At 36.0% G+C, this 20,813-nt stretch overlaps 1 protein-coding gene across 7 annotated transcripts in view; it reads right to left on the reverse strand.

Annotated features, from left to right (window-relative positions):
• Positions 1-3,514: 3,514 nt before the first annotated feature.
• The window catches only part of STYK1 (serine/threonine/tyrosine kinase 1), a 40,210-nt gene continuing 22,911 nt past the window's right edge, over positions 3,515-20,813 (reverse strand). For 5 of the 7 annotated variants that reach the window (XM_070619102.1, XM_070619098.1, XM_070619099.1 and 2 more), the window contains 7 exons: positions 18,462-18,728; positions 17,574-17,755; positions 15,275-15,358; positions 12,890-13,098; positions 11,059-11,099; positions 10,284-10,380; positions 6,042-7,480 (listed from right to left, as the gene is read on the reverse strand). In XM_070619102.1, coding sequence (XP_070475203.1) covers positions 7,276-7,480; positions 10,284-10,380; positions 11,059-11,099; positions 12,890-13,098; positions 15,275-15,358; positions 17,574-17,755; positions 18,462-18,728 — 1,085 coding nt within the window. In that variant the 3' untranslated portion in view covers positions 6,042-7,275. Of the gene's footprint in view, positions 7,481-10,283; positions 10,381-11,058; positions 11,100-12,889; positions 13,099-15,274; positions 15,359-17,573; positions 17,756-18,461; positions 18,729-20,813 lie in introns of all 7 variants that reach the window. The other 2 variants (XM_070619096.1, XM_070619101.1) reach the window with 2 other exon arrangements.

The raw sequence follows: 20,813 nt of genomic DNA on the forward strand, positions 1-20,813 counted from the left end.
TTCCATCCAAATACTACAGAATAGACATTCTTTTCAAATGCACATGGAACATTCTCCAGGATAGATCACATATTATGCCACAAAACAAGTTTCAATAAATTTAAGAAGATCAAAATAATACCAAGTATCTTTTCTGATCCCAACAGTATGAAACTAGTAATCAACTACATAAAATCAGAAAAGTCACAAATATGTGGAGATTAAACAAAATGCTACTGAACAATGACTGGATCAACAACAAAATCAAAGAAGAATTCAAAAAATACCTGGAGACTAAGGAAAATGAAAATATGACATGTCAAAATTTATGGGATACAGCAAAGCAGTTCTCAGAGGGAAGTTTATAGCAATAGAGGCCTACCTCAACAAAAAAGAATAATGTCAAATAAACAATCTAACAGTGCACCTAAAGGAACTGGAAAAAGAAGAACAAACAAAGCCCAAAATCAGTAAAAGGATGGAAATAATAAAAATCAGAGCAGAAATAAATGAAATAGAGATGAAAAAAAGCAATAGGAAAAATCAATGAAACTAAGAACATGTTCTTTGAAAAGATAAACAAAATTAACAAACCTTCAGCCAGACTCACTAAGAAAAACAGAGAAGCTTCAAATAAATAAAATCAGAAATGAAAGAGGAGAAATTACAATGGACACCTCAGAAATACAAAAGATTATAAAGGAATACTGTCAAAGCTATACACCAACAAATTGGATAATCTAGAAAAAATGGATAAATTCTTAGAATCATACAACCTTCCAAAACTGAATCAAGAAGAAATAGAGAATTTCAGTAGACCAATCACCAGTAAGGAGATCAAAACAGTAATCAAAAACCTCCCAAAACATAAAAGTCCAGTACTAGATGGCTTCTCTAGTGAATTCTACCAAACATTCAAAGAAAACTTAATACCTATCCTTCTAAACTCTTCCAAAGCATTGAAGAGGATGGGAAGCTTCTTAACTCATTCTACAAAGCCAACATTATCCTGATACCAAAACAAGACAAGGACAACACACAAAAAAATTACAGGCCAATATCATTGATGAACATTGATGCAAAAATCCTCCACAAAATACTAGCAAATTGAATACTTTAAAAAGATCATACACCATGATCAAGTGGGATTTATTCCAGGGATGCAAGGATGATTCAACATCTGCAAATCAATCAGTGTTATACACCAGTGACATTAACAAAATGAAGAATAAAAATCACATAATCATCTCAATAGATGTGGAGAAAGCATTTGACAAGATACAGCATCCATTTATGATAAAACACTGAAAAAAATGGGTATAGAAGAGAAGTACCTCAACATAATAAAGGCCATAAATGACAAACCCACAGCTAATATCATTCTCAATGGAGAACAACTGAAAGCTATGCCTCTAAGAACAGGAACCAGACAAGGATGCCCACTTTCACCACTCTTATTTAACATAATATTGGAAGTCCTAGCCAGAGCAATCAGGCAAGAAAAAGAAATAAAAGTGAACCAAATTAGAAGGAAGCAGTGAGACTGTTACTATTTGTAGATGACACGATTTTATATATAGAAAATACTAAAGAATCCACTAAAGAACTGTTAGAAATAATTAATGAATATGGTAAAGTTGCAGGATACAAACCAACATACAAAAATCAGTTGTGTTTCTATACAGTAACAAAAAAGTAGCAGAAACGGAAGTTAAGAATACAATCACATTTGTAATTGCAACAAAATGAATAAAATGACTAGGAATAAATTTAACCAAGGAGGTGAAAGACTTTAAACTGAAAACTATAAAACATTGTTGAAAGAAATTGAAAAAGACACAAAGAATTGGAAAGATATTCCATGCTCTTGGATTGAAAGAATTAACATAGTTAAAATGCCCCTCCTTCCTAAAGCAATCTACAGATTCAGTGCAATCCCTATCAAAGTTCTAATGACATTTTTCACAGAAATAGAACAAAGAATCTTAAAATTCATATAGAACAACCAAAGACACCAAATAGCCAATGCAATCCTGAGAGAAGATAACGAAGCTGGTGGTATCACACTCCTTGATTTCAAAATATACTATAAAGGTATAGTAATCAAAACAGCATGGTACTGGCACAAAAACAGACAGTGAGATCAATGGAACAGAATTGAGAGCCCAGAAATAAGCCCATACATCTATGGAGAGTTAATCTTCAACAAAGGAGCCAAGAACATACAATGGAGAAAGGAAACTCTCTTCAATAAACGTGTTTTTGGGAAAACTGGACAGCCACATGCAAAAGAATGAAAGTAGACCATTGTCTTACACCATACACAAAAATTAACTCAAAGTGGATTAAAAACGTGAATGTAAGACCTGAAACCATGAAACTTCTAGAAGAAAAGATAGGCAGTATGCTCTTTGACATTGGTCTTAGCAGCATATTTTCAAGTACCATGTCTGACCAGGCAAGGGAAATGACAATAAAATAAACAAATGGGACTAGATCATACTAAAAAGCTTCTGCACAGCAAAGGAAACCATCAACAAAATGAAAAGGCAACCTAACAACTGGAGGAAGATATTTGCAAACCATATCTCTGATAGGGAGTTAATATCCAAAATATATAAAGAACTCACACAACTCAACAACAAGAAAACTAACAACCCAATTAATACATGGGCAAAAGATCTGAACAGATATTTCTCCAAAGAAGACATACAGATGGCCAACAGGCACATGAAAATATATTCAACATCACTAATTATCAGGGAAATGCAAGTCAAAACTACAATGAGATATCACTTCACTCCTGTCAGAATGTCTATAATTAACAAGACAGGAAATAACAAGTTTTGGAGAAGATGTGGAGAAAAGGGAACACTCATACACTGCTGGTGGCAGTGTAAACTGGTACAGCCACTATAGAAAAGAGTATGGAGATTCCTCAAAATATTAACAATGGAACTACCATATGATCCAGCTATTTCACTGCTGGGTATTTATCCAAAGAACATGAAAACACAAATGTGTAAAGATACATGCAACCCTGTATGCATTGCAGCAATATTCACAATAGCCAAGACTTGGAAGCAACCTAAGTGCCCATGAAGGGCTGAATGGATAAAGGAGATGAGGTATATATACACAATGGAATACTACTTGGCCATAAAAAATTGAAATCTGGCCATTTGTGAAAACATGGATGGACCTTGAGGGTATTATGCTAAGCGAAATAAGTCAGAGGGAGAAAGTCAAATACTGTAGATCTTACTCATAAATAGAAGATAGAAACAACAATAAACAAACACATAGAGACAGAGATTGGATTGGTGGTTACCAGAGGGGAAGGAGGGAGGAAGGATGGTGAAAGGGCTGATTAGGCACATGTGTGTGGTGATAGATTGTAGTCTTTGGGTGATGAACATGATGTAATCTTCACAGAAGTCGAAATATAATGATGTATACCTGAAATTTATATAATGTTATAAAACAATGTTCCACAATAAAAAAAAGAAGTAAACATTTCCAACTTCAGCTGAAATTAGGGCTTAGTGATTTAATCAAGTACATAATATTCATTGACAAAATAATGGTTCCCCACTAGAGTTTTTAAAAGTTTATTGCTTTCAGCTTCATGGTGATAATCAAGTCAGAGGGCTAGGGTCAGAGATGATTCTTTCTTATAATTGTTAACTTCATCCTTTAAAATGTTCTGCTGATTTTTCCTGTGTCTAAAATTCTCTCTTCCTTTGATCTCTCATGGCTGTTCTATTTTTTTGCCTTTGTCTATTTAAAATTATCAAATAATTTTAATTATAATTTTCAGAAAAATGTTCTGACTTTCCTGTGATAAACACTAGAGAAGATATTTTTTTGTTTTCATTCTTTTATCAGTAGCTTTTGAATAGTTTTGATTTTGTATTTACAGAACAAAAGCTGTGAGGTCTATCTTGTTCCATTAAATGGATCAGAGTAGTAAATCAAGAGTATTTTATGGTCTAAAACAACATTCTAAGGTAATTTAAAATTTTTTTAAATGTCAGAATGAAATGGTCTATTTCAGTCTTTATTCCATCCACCCAGCTTTCTCTCCTCTCTTCTATAATAGATTTTTCTATGGAGTTTTTAACTGTACATGTCTTTTTAACCAGTCAGTGGCATTACTTTTTTAATAAGAGAACCACCATCATGCAGAAACACCAAAATTTCCACACCATTATCTCTCAGATATGTTCATATATGGTGAGCACTTGGAGCTATTGCTAGATTATTATGACATGATGACATATTTAATTCCATTATTCAAACTAATAATCTTTTCAAGCATATGACAATATTATATGCTTCTAACAAATAGCATAAACACTAATATTTATGTCCAAAACAAATAAAAACAGTCCACTAAATTAAGCATAATAAGCTATCCTCCCAGTCTTCCAATGTATTTGCTACCTATTTATTTGTTTTAATAACTTATAGTAAAGCAAAAATTTCATAAAAACTATTACAGCAAGGTTAAGATTAAGAAAATTCTACCCATTAACTTACTTTTTCTTTAAAAATGGTGAAAAAAATCTGTATTATTCAATTTTAACAACAAAATACCTAAATCTAGCATGAAAAACACTGTTCTGTATAAGTATGATTTGAAAACTACTAGTTCACACTATTCTAAGTTAAACTACATTGTCAAGTTTCAACTGGACACTGTATCCAGGTGGGTATTTGCTCAGTTCCCAGCTGTGCGGGAATTTTTTTTTAAGAAAACAAATACATTGGAAAAACAAGATTGGGGGAGGGGGAAATCAAAGCAATAAAGCAAATCCTAATCGGGATTCAACATGATTAAATGGTAAATATTTCAATTCTCTTTTCCATTCATTAGCTTGGAAATATCGAGTTTAGCTGATAAATCAAAGATACCAGAAATATAATCCACCTTTTGGAAAAACCCTGGCCACGTGAGGGAAAAGACTGAGTTTTCTTAGAATAAATGATTACTGTATTCAGTTTTCCAGAGCTATATCCAGAAAAACAAAATTATGGTAAAAATTTAAAATAGCAAATGTCTGCTTCTTCCCCACCTACCAAAACTAATGTTAACACATAGTATGGAAGAGCAATGCTCTGTTTCATTATGCGTCACTTTCCTCCTACTCTGCCCCCACCCCACCTACCTCCTTGCTGTTCTTCAAATAAACTATGCTTTTTTCTTGCCTCAGAGTTTTCACACACACAGTCCTTCTCCTGGAAGGCTCTTCTCCTCACTCTTTGTGAGGCCTTCTTACCCATCTCTAAGGTCTCAGCTTTAATGCCATTTCTTCAGGGTGGGCCTCACTTTATACTCCCTTCTACTGTCCTCTACTTTTCCTTCATAGCCCTTACCACAATTTGTGATTAACAAATACCCACACAAATATGTATATAATCTCTTACTTTCTAGACTGTAATCAAAAGCTGTTTCTGTTATCTAACACCTACACAGTGTCTGGCACAGATGGCCTTAACACACAACTTTTAAAAAATAGTTGAATAAATAAATATTTTATAAATTTGACTTCAATGAACAGCCAAGAAGCAACAATGAAATTCCACAGGACTTTATCATTTTGTGCCAAGCCACTCCACCTCCCTCCTCCCTACTGCCGCTTACCACCCATTTAAATCCTGATTGGTCCTTATGGTATTCCCTCAGTGCAAGGATCATTGTTCAGTTGGATGACTCATCACGACTCCATCAGGAATCTGACTTCTACAAAACTTTAATTGCCAGTCATCTTTCCTACAGCAGCCGTAAATGTCCCTCCCAGAGTATTCTTTAATATCACAGATCACACATTCTACTGAATTGTCATCATCATGATATTTCAGTATTTTGAAATAGTAGGAGACCACTGTCATCATCCAGAAGCTCACACAAAAATGATGACTTTATCATTTTAGTCATGTGGTACTTGCACCACACCATCATCTCTAGCCATGTCTGCTTTGCAGTGTGACTGACAGACTGAGCTTCTCTTCTTGGCCATAGTAGATTTTAAATTAAAAAGATATGAAAGCTTCTAGGATAGGAAGGGGAAAAGAAAGGAAACTGACATTTATTGAGCACATAATATGTGCCAAATACTGTACAAAGACATACTCTCATTCAATCCTCACAACAACCCTGTGAGGTAGATATTATCCCCATTTTACACATGAGGAATCCCTTTTGTGACAATGTAGATTGTCTCTTGAATTTTTCTATTAACATTAATTTCCATTTAATTATTTTTATCCTCTCTATTGTAGAGATTTTGGCAGCCGTATACCAAAAAAGCCTACTTTCACTCAATAAATATTAATTTAATGAAATGTTTCACAGTACATCAGTACATAATTGAAAATCAGAAGCTACCATCTTTCCATCTCAGTATGTATCCTTTTTTAGCCCTTGTTAAAGACATTCTGGCTTACTAAGCATTCTTGCTTGGTTTCCACAGTTCCTATTTATTAAATACACACATAGTATATTCATCGCTGACCAAACTGACTCTTAGGCTCAGTTTCCATAGTCTTATGGAGACCAGGAAGCTAGCCAATGAACAATACATATTGAATGTTCTTTATCATGAACTGACCCCTCCAGCTTCTAGTTAAAAGTAGTACCAACAGGGTACCACTCTCTCAGAATTAGATAAAAGGGACCATCTTTCTCTTATCTATAGCCAATAGAAAACTCAGAAGTATTCCTTCATTATTCTCCTCCAGCCCTGCATGAAGAGACCAGAACTGAAGAAGTTTATGTACTTCCTCCTCTTTCTTTTTGAAGGATGAACTTGGTCCACATCTATACTCCTTAGCAAATAAAACCTTTAATTTACTTTTTCATCAACTTCTTTACTGGCTTTCTATTCCCTCATTTGATTCCAATTTCTCTGGACCTTCTAATAGTTGAGATAAAAGCATGCTTCAGGAGGAAGCTAGCCTGTGGTTGGAGGGACCTGCTTATTTGTGCCATGCTTCAACAAATACTGCAGATTTCTAAAACCTCCTTTGCAATGACATTACCCACCATTTCTACCCTGGGTCTTTAGGATTGGTACAGCAGAAATGAAACTGTATTTCTCAGTCTCAAGGTCATATGGTATGTAGAGCCTCATCCAGCATCATTTCAGGTATCTAGGGAATATGTAGGGGAAGATCCAAGATCCATGTCCCATTTCTCTCTTTATGTCCCACTAGAAAGTCTATTCTCTGCTCTTGGAGGAATTGGTTCCAAGAGTTTACGATCACTCATAAATGTTTCTTGTCCTGGGATCTTCAAAGGATGCTGTAGCTGTAGGAGAGGCTCTCCACACTGATGCCTGCTACAGCTGCATACAGTTCAGGCACTACCAACTCTGGTACTTGCAACACAGCCTTGTCATCTGCAGTTCGAGCAGCAGTTTCGAGGCGTGAGTCTAGCTCTCTAAGTGAGGGACGGCTGTCCTCACTCCAGCGCCAGCAGGACTTCATAAGACTATACCTGAAAGGGAAACGAGAAACTGACTCCTTGACAAGGGAAATGTTGAGGAACATGTCTCCTTTCCCAGCAAACCTTAACAAAAACACCCTGTAGTTCTTTAATCTACTTCTCATTGTCCTGTCTCATATTCTTCCCAGAGAATAATATTCCTTGTCCTCCTCTTAATACTAAGTCTCTTAATATCATCTTCTCAACAGGACCCTTTTTATAATAGAAATGACTGAAGATTTCTCAAACTACAATCAGTATGACAAAACAGGGTTTTTTTCATTCTATGCCAAAAACTCTTTCAGAAGTTGTGTTCTTATCTTTAGATATTACTAACTTGCAGCATTCCAGACCATTGCTATAACTTATCTACCAGTACAAGCTACATTACAGCCAGGAAAATAAGAAGTTATGGAATAATATGATTCATAATAATTTTGGATAATGTAATTAGATGTTTCCTTCCATTAAGCCAGGTCATTTCCCTCCTTTATTATTTAGCTTCTCCAGGAAATTGCCTTAATCTAGATAAAAGTATTTACTACCTTTAATCTGTCTCTTTTCTTCAATCCAGTTTACCAAGAATTTATAATGTAGTCTGTTTTCAAACACTGTTCATCATGTCTCATCTCTGTTCAAAAACCTACAGTGGTTTCCCACTGGCTTCTCTACCACATAGGCCTTGCCTAATTGAAACCATCTCCTCCAGCCAGTGTCTTGCTATGCCCTAGATGTGGTCATGAACACCCAACCCTGTCTTTGCTCATGCTATTCCCAATTCCTTAAATATCATCTCCATGATCATCATTTCCTACAGGTTTAAGGCTCAATTCCTCTATGAAACCTTCCCTTATAAAGCTCAGCCCACACTGTGCTTCTTCCCTCAGACTTTAGTGCTGTACCCTGAGACTTTGAAAAAGATGCTACTTCAATAACACTGCTAACATTTACCAAGAACTTATTCCATCAGTCATGGCAGAGGAACTTAACCTGCATTATTTCATTTTAGCTTCACAATAACTTTGGGGTAGGATTATCATTATATCTATTTTAAGATAAGTAAATAGTGTACAGTAAAGCAGCAGGACTAGGACTAAACATGTGTGTTTTTGACTCTATGAGATGAATCTGAGCTTTTAATCATTCTACTTGTTGCCTCCTACTTTGTGTTGATTTTCATGTTTCAGATATCTCCTCATCCAAATGATAAGTTCTTCAAGATCAGGTACTTTATCAGTTGTGTTGCCCCATATCAAGGATAGTCTTTCACACATAGAAAGCCTACAAAAAATATTTGTCAGCAATTTCATTCTAGTATACCCAGCCAGTATCACTATACTCTGTGTGTGAGTGGATATATATGTGTATGTGTGTATATACATATACACATATAAATATACAGTTATGATATTTAACATTTATAATATGTTCAATACAGTAACTTTATTATTGGGAAACCCAGGTGCTAGAAATTTACCCTTTCAATGATGAAAAATTTACAAAATGGTAACAATTTTAATAGAAATCTATATTAATATTATTATATTCTCTCCTGCCTTCTTATAAATAATTTAACCTTTTTAAATGTTCTATAACAATTCCTTTTTGTACTTTATTGGTTTTAAAATTCTGTGTGTAATTGAAGTATAACAAGTATTGAAGTATACTTGACATAATATTACATTAGTTTTAGGTATACAAAATAATGATTTGATATTTGTATACATTATGAAATGATCACCACAATAAGTCAAGTTACCATCTGTCACCATACCAAGTTATATTTTTCTTTTTTCTTGTCAGGATAACTTTCAAGATCTACTCTCTTAGCAACTTTCAAATATGCAATACTATATTATTGACTATAGTCATCATGCTGTACATTATATCCCCATGACTTAATTTATTTTATAACTGGAAGTTTGCACTTTTTGATCCCCTTCACTCATTTTGCCCAGCCTCCAAGCCTCCTCCCCTTTGCCAACCACAAATCTGTTGTCTGTATCTATGAGTTTTGTTTTATTTGTTCATTTTGTTTCTTAGATTCCACATAGAAGAGAAATTATACAGTATTTCTCTTTCTCCATCTGACTTATTTCACTTAGCATGATAACCTCAAAGTCCATCCATGTTATTGCAAATGGCAAGATTTCATTCTTTCTTACAGCTGAGTACTATTCCATTGTGTATGCGTCTTCTTTATCCATTCCCTGTGTGCAATTTTTAATTTTTTCATTTTCTGCCTCTACATTGGTTCACCAACTGACATTACTGCTGACAATATTGAATAGTCCTTTTTCTGTCTTGCTAATTTTTTCCTTCCCCCTTCTTGTGGTTGGCTTCTAATGTGCTCAGAGCTGGGAAAACAGATAGTCAGTAATTTTTAAAAGTTAAATATTAAATAAGAGCCAGTGAGTAACTCTAATGCAATGTATTTTATGGCAGCTATATTAGAACTGCAACTGGCAGTATCTGACTGAGACTATTTAGGCAAATAAAACACTATTGTACTTGCATTGGATTTGGTTGGCTTCTTACTTATTGTGAAAGCTTCCAGAGGAACTGAACTTTATCAAACTTAGATTCCTAATTTAGTTCTCAGTAGCTTCCCCAACACTGTGTGTGTGTGTGTGTGTATGATGTATGTATATGATATATGAGCAGACATGTTTCACTGCATAGATTTGGTCTAAAGCTGTACATTACCACATAAAGGACAGCTGGGGATCATCTTGGCCACTTTGAAAAGGGCATGATTGATGGGGAGCAAAAAGCATTTGGAATGAGAAAGAGTAGGCCTTTAAAAGCCACTTACATAGTGTGTGTGCAACTACTGGGTCTCTTCATGATCTTCCTTCTTTGTAGATGCTGTAGAATGTTGGTAGGAGGGACTTCAGGATATGGTGGTGCCCCTGTTTGTATGGAAGGAATGACAGTAGCAAGAGAACTTTAGGGTCCTCTAGAATATGAACTGTAACTAACACTTCTCTCCATCCATCTGAGCTAATTGCCTGCAAAACGTATAGCCATAGGAAAAATACTAGATACAATACAGCTGCTCCCTGGTGATCAAGTAAAGATATAACTTAAAGAATTTTGGAAAAAAGGTGTTTTGGGGGAAAAAAACTGATACTTTAGGAGACTGTTGAGTCTTTAGGAAAGCAACAAAATAAAGCAAACTGAGAAATAAGACTTGCCCTCCACTCCCCAAATGTGGGAAGGTGCTGTAGTTTCTCACCAAATGATTAATAAGTCTAAAGACAACATTTTTATGTTCATGTAAGATCACTCTTGGAATCATTCTTTGGATTTCAAACATCCTTTGGACTTGGTAAAGTATTGGGGAAAAGAAAGAAGGAGAAAGAAAACAAAAGGAAGTTAAAAGGAGAGGGAGGGAGGAAATGGGATAGGGAGACAATCATGACTTTATAAGACTATTTCAGAAATCAGGCTTGGATTCCATGTCAGCCCAGTTCAAACTTCAGAGATTGTACTGAAACCCCTTCTCATAGCATTTGTCATCTACCACCCAATAAACATACGTGCATATTTGCACACAGGGTACATACTACTTTGGGGATCCTCCTCACCTAGAGTTACCATCTCATAGAGCAGGATTCCAAAGGACCAGCTGTAAAAGAAACAAAGCCATTTACTTAAATTCTATCTCTGTCTTTCCTAAAGAGGGCACATTTAAATATCAGAGGCCTTCAACCTGTGTATGGTGATGGATGATAATTAGTCTTTGGATGATGAACATGATGTAATCTACACAGAAATCAAAATATAATGATATACATCTGAAATTTATATAATGTTATAAACCAATGTTAACTCAATAAAAAATAAATTTAATTAATAAAGTGAATAAATAAATATCAGAGGCCTTCAGTAAGAACCCCATAAAGAATGCAATAAAGGGGAATCAAGGGTGTCTGATAAAACAAGCAAAATAATATTGCCATTAGAAAGCATTTCTGTCCAATCCCCCTAGAGTCTAATCTCTGTGAGTACTGGATTTATGTCTTCTATTCTTCTATATTTCAGATTAATAGATTTTTACTATTATTTGCTAAATTGTGTGTGTTTATGCAAATACTCAAACTCATTCACCCAAACATAAAGAAATTCCCCTCTACATCTTTTTTATCCTTTCCATTCCTTCCCGCTGAAATTCCAGGCTTTATTCTCAGCACAAGGCCCAGCGAGATTTATCATTTATTGATTATTTCCTCAGTAGATCTAATTGCCCAAGCCTGGGAAAAATATTAACAGAGTAAGCTTTATACATAATTGGAATATGTATTTGCTTAAGCAATATGATTTGAGAGATGTATATTTCAGTGTTCTATAATATCATCATTAAATGAGCAGTATTTCCCAGTTAAGCTTATTATACCCAGACCTTTATTGAAAAGCAGATGTCAGTGAAGCAGCAACGGAAGTCTCTTAACTGACTCACCACATTAACTGCTGTTCTAAATTTCCTCTGCTGCTCGTGACATTCATGGCTAGTAAGATATTCTATATTACATCTATGTCCTCTGAACAACTGAATTATATGGTTACCAAAAGTCAGTTGTGATTCATTACAGTGCTGTTTATGCCAATCATATGTGTAACTGCAATTAGGTAAGCAATTAAATATTATGTAAGCTGATTAAATATAAATGCAAAGAAGTATTTGTTCCTTGAAAACTAGGTTGAATGCTTTGAAAATATTCCATAAAAATAAGGTGCTAAAAAGAAAGTGTTGTCAAATTGTGTGGGTAAGACAACTGTAGAAAACTGGGAAAAATAACACAAAGTGTCCACAGTCAAATTGCTTCACGATTGTTTTCAAGTTTCTTTCTCTACTTACAATCATCCCAAACTGAAACTTAAAATAATTCATTATGGATGGTATTTATACAAGAAGTACAACATATAACTTCATTTAGCAGGTCTATACTTATAAAAAAGGCCTTGGCCTTCCTCCCAAAGATTGATAAATAAATATCCACATGTATTTTAAGTTAAAATAAATTATTTGCACGATGTATATTTCTTTTTATTTTAAAAATTCCTGGTTTTAGTGAATTTTTGATTAAGTGAACCCACCTCCTTCAGATAAAAGGGACTCTACTAGATTAACTCCTCAGATATTGGTGTGAATAATCTTCATTTTTCTTTTTACTATCCTAATTAAGGCCACTAATCTAATGCAGAAGGACTACTTCAAAAGGTACTAAAAGGGATTGCAGCCAGATGCCAGATATGAGCTCTGTCACATCACACACGTTTCCGCTTGAGAGGCTGTCTGACTTTTAAGTGGAGATTTCATTTGTAGGCATAACTGACAACAGATGTGGTCATGTCCAGGGACTAGAAGACACCTAGGTCAATAAGGGAAGAAATACAAAGGCCAGGAACAAACCATACATGTCTCCTCTGATGTCAGCTGGTCTCAGCAGAAGCCGTTCTGGGGCGAGCCACTTGAGAGGTACAGTGTGAGTAGAGGAGAGGGCCCCTTGAGTGTAGACTTCATAAGCCAGGCCCAGCCCACAGAGCTTAGCAGTAAGATCACATTGGATCAGGATATTCCTGGCTGCCACATCCCCATGGAACAGTTGCTTATCCTGGAGAAATGCCTGTCAACATAAGATCAAAGATGGATCAGCTGTCTGAGGTCACAACTTGGGTCACACACAAGGAGAAGCAGTCCTAGAAATCCTCAAAAAGACAAGGACATTTTCCACTCTCAACAAGTCTCATTAATAATGACATATTACTTCCAAGTCATGATAATGAATAGACATTTTTGCATTGTGTTTAGGACTATCAAACTGAACAAATAATCCAACTAACATTAGTACTGGGTTTGGAAAGTATAATCACCTACCCTGTGTCAAGCCCTGACCCCTGCCTGATTTCACATTCCTCTCAGGTAGGATGCAGCTAGACACTGGAAAAGAAAGTAGGTTTCAAGTTTCTAGCAGCAGGCCCCCAAACAAGGTGATACATAGTAGCAAAACTGGGTGTCATAATAATGAATTTATGTGGAGCTTTATGTCATCTCATTTTGTCCCTAAAATAACTAGATGAGGTGAGTTAGGGAAGTATCTTTTAGATAAATCTAAATGATTACACAAGGCCACACAGTTATTAAGTGGTAGTGACCAGAACTAGATATTCTAATTCACAGGAAGCACTGCAAATTCTGTTAATAATTCTCAAGCCAGGCTTCAAATCAGAATTACCTGAGAGTTTTTTAAAACATAAGATTTTCACCCAGATTTACTTAACCAAAATCCAAGAAGAGGAACCTGGTAGTCTATATTTTTAAGAAATATCAAAATGATTCTAGCACAGCCAACAAAACATTTGAAAACCATTGCACCTGATGACATAGATTTGCTGGAGCCATTTCCCCTGACATCAAGCTATTCAAGGCATAAGGAGAAGTTGAAAAGCTATACATGACTGAAGAGCTAGAGATTAAGGTCTATGATTACTAAACAAGAATAGTATGAAAAAATAAAAGGTCAGGGTAGTAATTTCCAATCATTGATGATGAAGGAAACAGTAACTAGCAGTTTTCTGTCTCTGCAAAGGTTTCAGAACAAAGAAGTTATACTATAATGAGAAGTTAAAAAAATGTATTGACTTTGAGTTTTTTAAAAGGAAGAAAAAATAGTATGATATTGCCTTGTAACTCGTAACTTAGGTCCCTAAAGAATGCATCAATGTGATCGATGCATCCCTATGGGGCACCTCTGCAATTATGGTTCAGAATACAATGTAGGCTGAATCCTGACACCTTAACTTTATCAAGGCACATACCAACTAGGCCCTCCATACACTGTCAGTAATATTAATTTATATTATGTGCTCTCTCCCTTGTTCCATGGGATCTTCAACTATGACTACTGCTCTTTTCTCACCTCAATGCTTCTTTTTCTAAGATTCCCCTGATTCCATTTAGATCCATGGTATATTTCACATCTCAAGGTGGCAAGATATATCAAATACTTAAAGTAGTAGCTTCATAGAGCCCAGATTTTCTATAGCAAATGCTATTTTAAACACAATCACCTAAATAATTTCATAGACATAGTCATTTAAATTTCCTGAGTCATTCTGGTAAAGGTAAATTTTTTATCAAACCCTGAGTTCTTTCTCTTACCTGTTCATTTAAATTGGTTTAAAATGAGGGAATGATCTCACTGTTACCCCTTCTTATTCTTCTTCTCCCACTTGTTCCCTGTTCTTTTTTAAAGTATATGTTTTTTCCCATCACATTCAGTATCAAAGCTAGTCTCCAACAAAACATGTTCTGAACTAGTATGTCTTATTTTTCAGGTATAAAATTGTATACTTCCTTCTGGTTCTGTAGCTTTTCACCCATTCAGTTTCTCTTCCCATATCTTCTCCAAACTTGCTTCCCTATTGGCCTCTTTCACATCTATTAGTATTAGTGTACATGGGGAAGTAAGAGTATCAAGTAAATGGACATACAGCTCTTGGCCCTTGTGTTTGAACTTTAAGACTGAGAAACCTTTTAAAACTCTTCCTGTTCCTTCTAAAAACCCTAAGTTGACTACTTTCTGCCTAAAATTACCAATCTTATAGTATATTATCTAAACAATTTCATAAAGAAAGAACTGAAAATAATTTATCAGTGTTTGAGCCTCTGTCCCCTAACTTCCATCTGATTTTCTTAAAATATATACCTCTCTTGGGAATATAAATATGAGAAATATGACATCAAATACCAGGCTAAAAAGAAAAATCCCCATCATCTGTTGTCATTTTTCCCAGCCTTACCAAAGCTGAAAGGACCTGTTTCCCAATGTAATATACTTGTTTTTCTGTGAGATCATAAAGAAGGCCCTCCATGGTCATCACATCCTAAAGAGACAGAAAAAAAAGCATTATGTCAAAAAGACATAAACAGATTTGAAAAAAAAAAAAAAAAGTGGCAGAGAGGCCAGCCCTGTGGCCAAGTGGTTAAGTTCAGGCACTCCGCTTTGGCGGCCCAGGGTTTCGCCGGTTTGGATCCTGGGTGCAGACATGGTGCCACTCATCAAGCCATGCTTAGGCGGCGTCCCACATAGCACAACCAGAGGCACTCCCAACTAGAATATACAACTGTGTACTGGGGGTTCTTTGGGGAGAAGAAGAAGGAAAAAAAAAAAGAAGATTGGCAACAGATGTTAGCTCAGGTGCCAATCTTTAAAAAAAAAATAGTGGCAGATATAGTCTTAAGTGCAGATATCAAAGCTAAGGAAAAGATACAAAACATAGAGACTATAAGATGCAAGGACAGAATGATATGAGATATTCTCAGATATGCAAAGAAGTACAATGATTTATTGGACTGAAAAAACAATAGTGTAGATGAATAGCAGAGTGAATAAAGAACAGAATAGCAGGTAAGAAAGACAAGTATATATAAGATTATTCACTGCATAAAGCAGTAATTTTCCTGAGGCAGTGCGTGTGTGTGTGTGTGTGAGAGAGAGAGAGATTAATTAAGCATATTAACTCAACACATCTTGACTAAATGCCTACTATGTGCCAGATTCCATCTTAGGAACTCAGAATACAAGACTGAGCAAAATATGGGACCGGCCCTGTGGCATAGTGGTTAAGTTTGGCATACTCCACTTCAGCGACCCAGGTTTGTGGGTTCAGATCCCAGGTGTGGACCTACACCACTCATCAGCCATGCTGTGGCAGTGACTCACATGTGAAGTGGAGGAAGATTGGCACACATGTTAGCTCAGGATTAATCTTCCTCAAGCAAAAAAAAAAAAAAAATAGAAAATAAATGGATGCTGCCTTCTGAAGCTTAACATGTGGCAAACACATGTGAATTAGAATCTAATATTCGTATATAAATATATGGTTATATATCTATATGCACCATGAAAGAAACGTTAAAGAGAGCATATAATGGGGGGAAAGAGGTGATTCAGTCGGAGGAGCAAGGAAAGCTTTTGGTGAGATCGGAAGGATGAGTGGACACTGACTATACAAAGAAAGAACAGAAGGGAGAAGTTTGGTGTAATGAGAAAAGCATGTGAAGATAATCTAAAATAGAGAAGCATTGTAGTTTTGAAAAATAGAAGCTAATGAGGTTAGAGCACAGAACAAGTTGCAGATAGATAACCTCTTTAAAAGATTTAAAATGCCTAAAGACTTGTACATTGTCCTATTTGTATCACCAAATGGAAGACATTAACAGGGTCCCATTTTCATACACATTCAGTAGTAAAGTAATCAGCATATTTAGGTTTGATTAATGTTGTTCATTAGCAAGTGAGGAACCAACTAGGGAGACATGTAGCACTTCAGAAAGAAGAGTATATAAAGAAGTATGGAAATTGCAAGAAAAAGGACTTGCACTTTGGCCCGGAAATTTCTGAACATCTTAATTTTTTAAAATATGAGTTTGAAGTACAAAAACTTACAAGCTGAATTTCTCCTCAAGTCAGCCCCGGCATACTAGGGTGATGTCACAGAATGGAAGACACACTTAACACTAACAACAAAATTATAATCAGTACTAACAATGGTTATGTTGTTATGTAATTATCATTATAACAGCTACCATTTTGAGTTTTTCCTGTGTACCAATCACTGCTATGTTTTTACATACATAATTTCTTTTAATTTTAATAATAATTTATTATTATTCTCATTTTACAGATTCAGAAAACTCATACTCAGAGAGGTGACTTGCCCAAAGTCACATAGCTAGTAGGAGGTGGAGACTAAAGTCCATAGTTTAAATCTGCACTGCCCAATATGGTAGCCATTAGCCACATGTGGCTATTTAAATGTATATTATTTAAAATTAAATAAAATTAAAAATTCTCTTTCTCAGTCACATCAACCACATTTCAAGAGCTCCATAGCCACATGTTATTAGTGGCTACCATATTGGACAGAGCAGATATAGAACATTTCTCTCATAAAACGTTCTGTTGGACGGTGATACTCAATCCTTCTCTTACGCTATTATGTCTCCACTTTGTCATTTGTCAGGCTAATAGACATGTGAACAGCTATTCAGTCAGGTCAAGGTTTTCCTTCCTAACACCTCTACCCTACTGCTCACCCGGCGACAGGTCCAGAGAAAGCTGAGCAGGTCCCCTTGGGCCACATCCTCCAATACCATATAGAGTGGCAGTTCTTCTGTGCAGCACCCTTCCAGCTGTACCAGGTTCTTGTGCTTCCCCAGGTACTGATAGAATTGGATTCGCCCTAAGAAATCCTGCACCTCTTGGAGGCCAGCTGGTTCTGTGGAGGACAGAAGAGCTATGAGCTGTGAGCAGTCAGAGCATCACCATTAAAATGGGAGGCATGAGGCAGAAAGCAACCTGAGATGACAAGCCTCAAGGCTCCAAAGTGGAGTGAGTGTAGATAGACAAAAAGTAAATAGAAAGGGAACAAATTAGAAGACGATCCTCAATGCCATTGATCTTTTGTCAAAGGTAATATAGAATCATAGGTCTTAGAAGTGGATAGGCTTTCCTCTACCTAAATAGACAAATGTTCTGTTCACACTAAAGTATTATCACTGTCTAAGCCTTTTGATTAATGTTCTTGCTTCTCCTATCCTCGTTCTGTTTTACGTATCCATCATTACTAGTCTATATCATAAGTATCAGCAAAAAAAGAAAAAAAAAAGAAATACAGTATCAAAGAAAGACATCAAATAATGAAGAAATGACCTCAAAATCCTGATCCAACTAGTAACCAGTATGAAAAAATCAGTTCTAACAGCCTCGATAGGCAAGGCTGAGCTAGGGAAAGACCCCATGAAGGACATTTCTGTTTTGAGTTTTCACTTTCTATTCCCTTCTTATTCTGCACACAATTATGACCATAACTATCAGTTGATTAACATCTTAATGTCTGCAACGCCTGTTAGCATTATTCACTTTTAGGGGCTCACAGTGGAAAAGTAAAACGGAGAAGGGACGTCTGACACTTCTTCTTTTACCTTTTAAAGCCTTGAGGACAACACTCTTGGGCTTAGCAGGGTCCCCAGTGTACATCTTGGTTCGATAGATGGTTGCATAACTACCATTGTAGATCTTCTCCAGAATATCAGAGAGTTGCTCCCGGGGCACTTGCAGCTTAGTTAGGGCATGTGTGGTAGTTTGTAGAAGGCTTTCCAACGATGTCTCCTTAAGTGGCACAAACACACTTTCTCCATGTCCTGCTGCTTCCCAGCTTAGGCTTCTTGATGGAGGCATGGGGGCAATGCCTAGAACAAAGAGATGATACCAACCATCTTTTCCCTACCCTAGGGACTCCAGGAAAGCAGAGCCTGGAATAAATTGGCAAGGAAACTTCTTTAGTAATTTTTTCTCTGGCCGATGTGGGGATACCTTCTGATGCTTCTCTATGAACCAGCGTCAATATCAACCTTTTACAACTTTTATAATAATCTCAAGACTTCTAATACAACTCAAGATGGACCTCTAGGGAGTGGCAATGATATTTCCTTTCTGTTTTCCTCAGGATTACAGTTCAGTATAAGTGTAGTAGGGAGCTAATTAAGGAAGTTCTATATAAGCACTCAAACCACAGATACCTGAAGGTGGTGGTAACTGCCAGTGGGGACTATCATTTAAGTCAATCAAATGGCTTCCAAAGTTGGAGGGGAGGTATGGATAACTACTCAACTCTAAGTAAGCTATGGTTATTCTTCCTCCCTCAAATTGCCCCCAAAGTCAAATTATTCCATGTTTCCTAGAGTCTCAGTCAAAAAAGTCTTTTGGTACTTTCTTAGCTAACTTTTCTCCACTGGAAAAGAAAGATTCATTTTTCTTATTAAATCTCTATTCATTCATTAATTCATCCATTCATTCAACAAATATGACCTCCTAGATGCCAGGCACCATTCTAGGCATATAGGAAAAATCTGGATTTTTATGAAGATTACTTTCTAGTGGTAGGAGAGAGGAACCTATAATAATATACCAGGTGATGTGCATTATGGAGGAAAATAGGGGAATAAGAAACATCAGTGATGCTATTTTATGTTTGAAGGTCAGGAAAGGCCTTTCTGATAAGATGACATTTGAGAAGTACCTGGAAGCAATTAGAGAGCAAACCATACTGCTATTATGAAGGATATTATAGACAAAGGGAACAAGAAGTGAAAAGGTATTGAGGAAGGAGTATACTTGGCATATTTGAGGAAGAATAATAAAGTCAGTGCAGCTGGAAAGAAGTGGGATAATTGGAGAGTTATGGGAGATGAGGCCAGTGAGGGCCCAGATCATGTAAGGCCATTGAAAGAATTTTGTCTTTTTTCATTCTAAGATGGGAAGCTACTGGGGCAGGTTCAAGCAGAGAACTGACAGGACTGACCAGTGCCTTAAAAGAACTATTCTGCTTCTTTGAGGAGAATAGGCCATAAAGGGATAGGGGCAGAAGCAGAGAAACCAGTTAGGAGTATACTACAATGATCTTTGAGAGGTGAGAGTGGCTTGGGTTTATTTTGAAGACAGTTAACAGGATTTGCTAAAGGATTGGATATGGAGTGTGAGAGAAAGAGGAGTCGAGGACATCTTCACAATTTTAGGTTGAATACATGGAAGTCTAGGCTTGCTATTTCCTAAAAGAGGGAAGACTATTGGGGGAGGACATTTGTGAGGGAATTTCAGCAACTTCATTTTGGACATATTACATACGAGATGTGTATTACATCCAAACCGCAAAGTAGATCATTTAATATAAGAATCTGGAGTTCAAAGGGGACTATAATCAGAATAGAGAAAGCATTTGAATCCATAAGACTGAAAATGAGATCATTTAGGAAGTGACTGTAGATTTAAAAGAAAAAAAAAAGTGTTTCAAGAAAGAGGAAGTCCAAAATTGCTTCAAATCCTTTTGACAGGTCAAATAAGATAAGGACTCAGCATAGCTGTCAATAGTGATCTTGGAAAGAATTGTCTTGATGGAGTGGTGAGGATAAATGCCTTATTTTAGTATGTTTAAAAGAGATTGTGAAAATTAGAAGAGTGAGAGTGAGTTTAGACAACATCTTTGAGAAATTTTTCTGTAAGAGTGAATTATAAGAGAATTGGGATAAAATTTAGGAAGGGATTAGGGATCGGTCACTATAGAGTTTCATATCACAGTCAGGATTTCTTTTCCTTCTTTTTACTCTTAGTTTCATGTATGAAATGATTCTCTTTCATTTTATGCTCAGTGATACTCCAGAGCAGCATGTTATTATCTCCTACCTAATGCTTCAAAGACTATTATGAAGGATAACCCTTTTCATCATATATTTCAGGGGCACAGAGTAGGGTTAAAATGTTTTATACAGTAAAATGTC

Source organism: Equus przewalskii, chromosome 5 (genome assembly GCF_037783145.1).
Source record: "Equus przewalskii isolate Varuska chromosome 5, EquPr2, whole genome shotgun sequence".
Classification (NCBI taxonomy): Eukaryota; Metazoa; Chordata; class Mammalia; order Perissodactyla; family Equidae; genus Equus; species Equus przewalskii.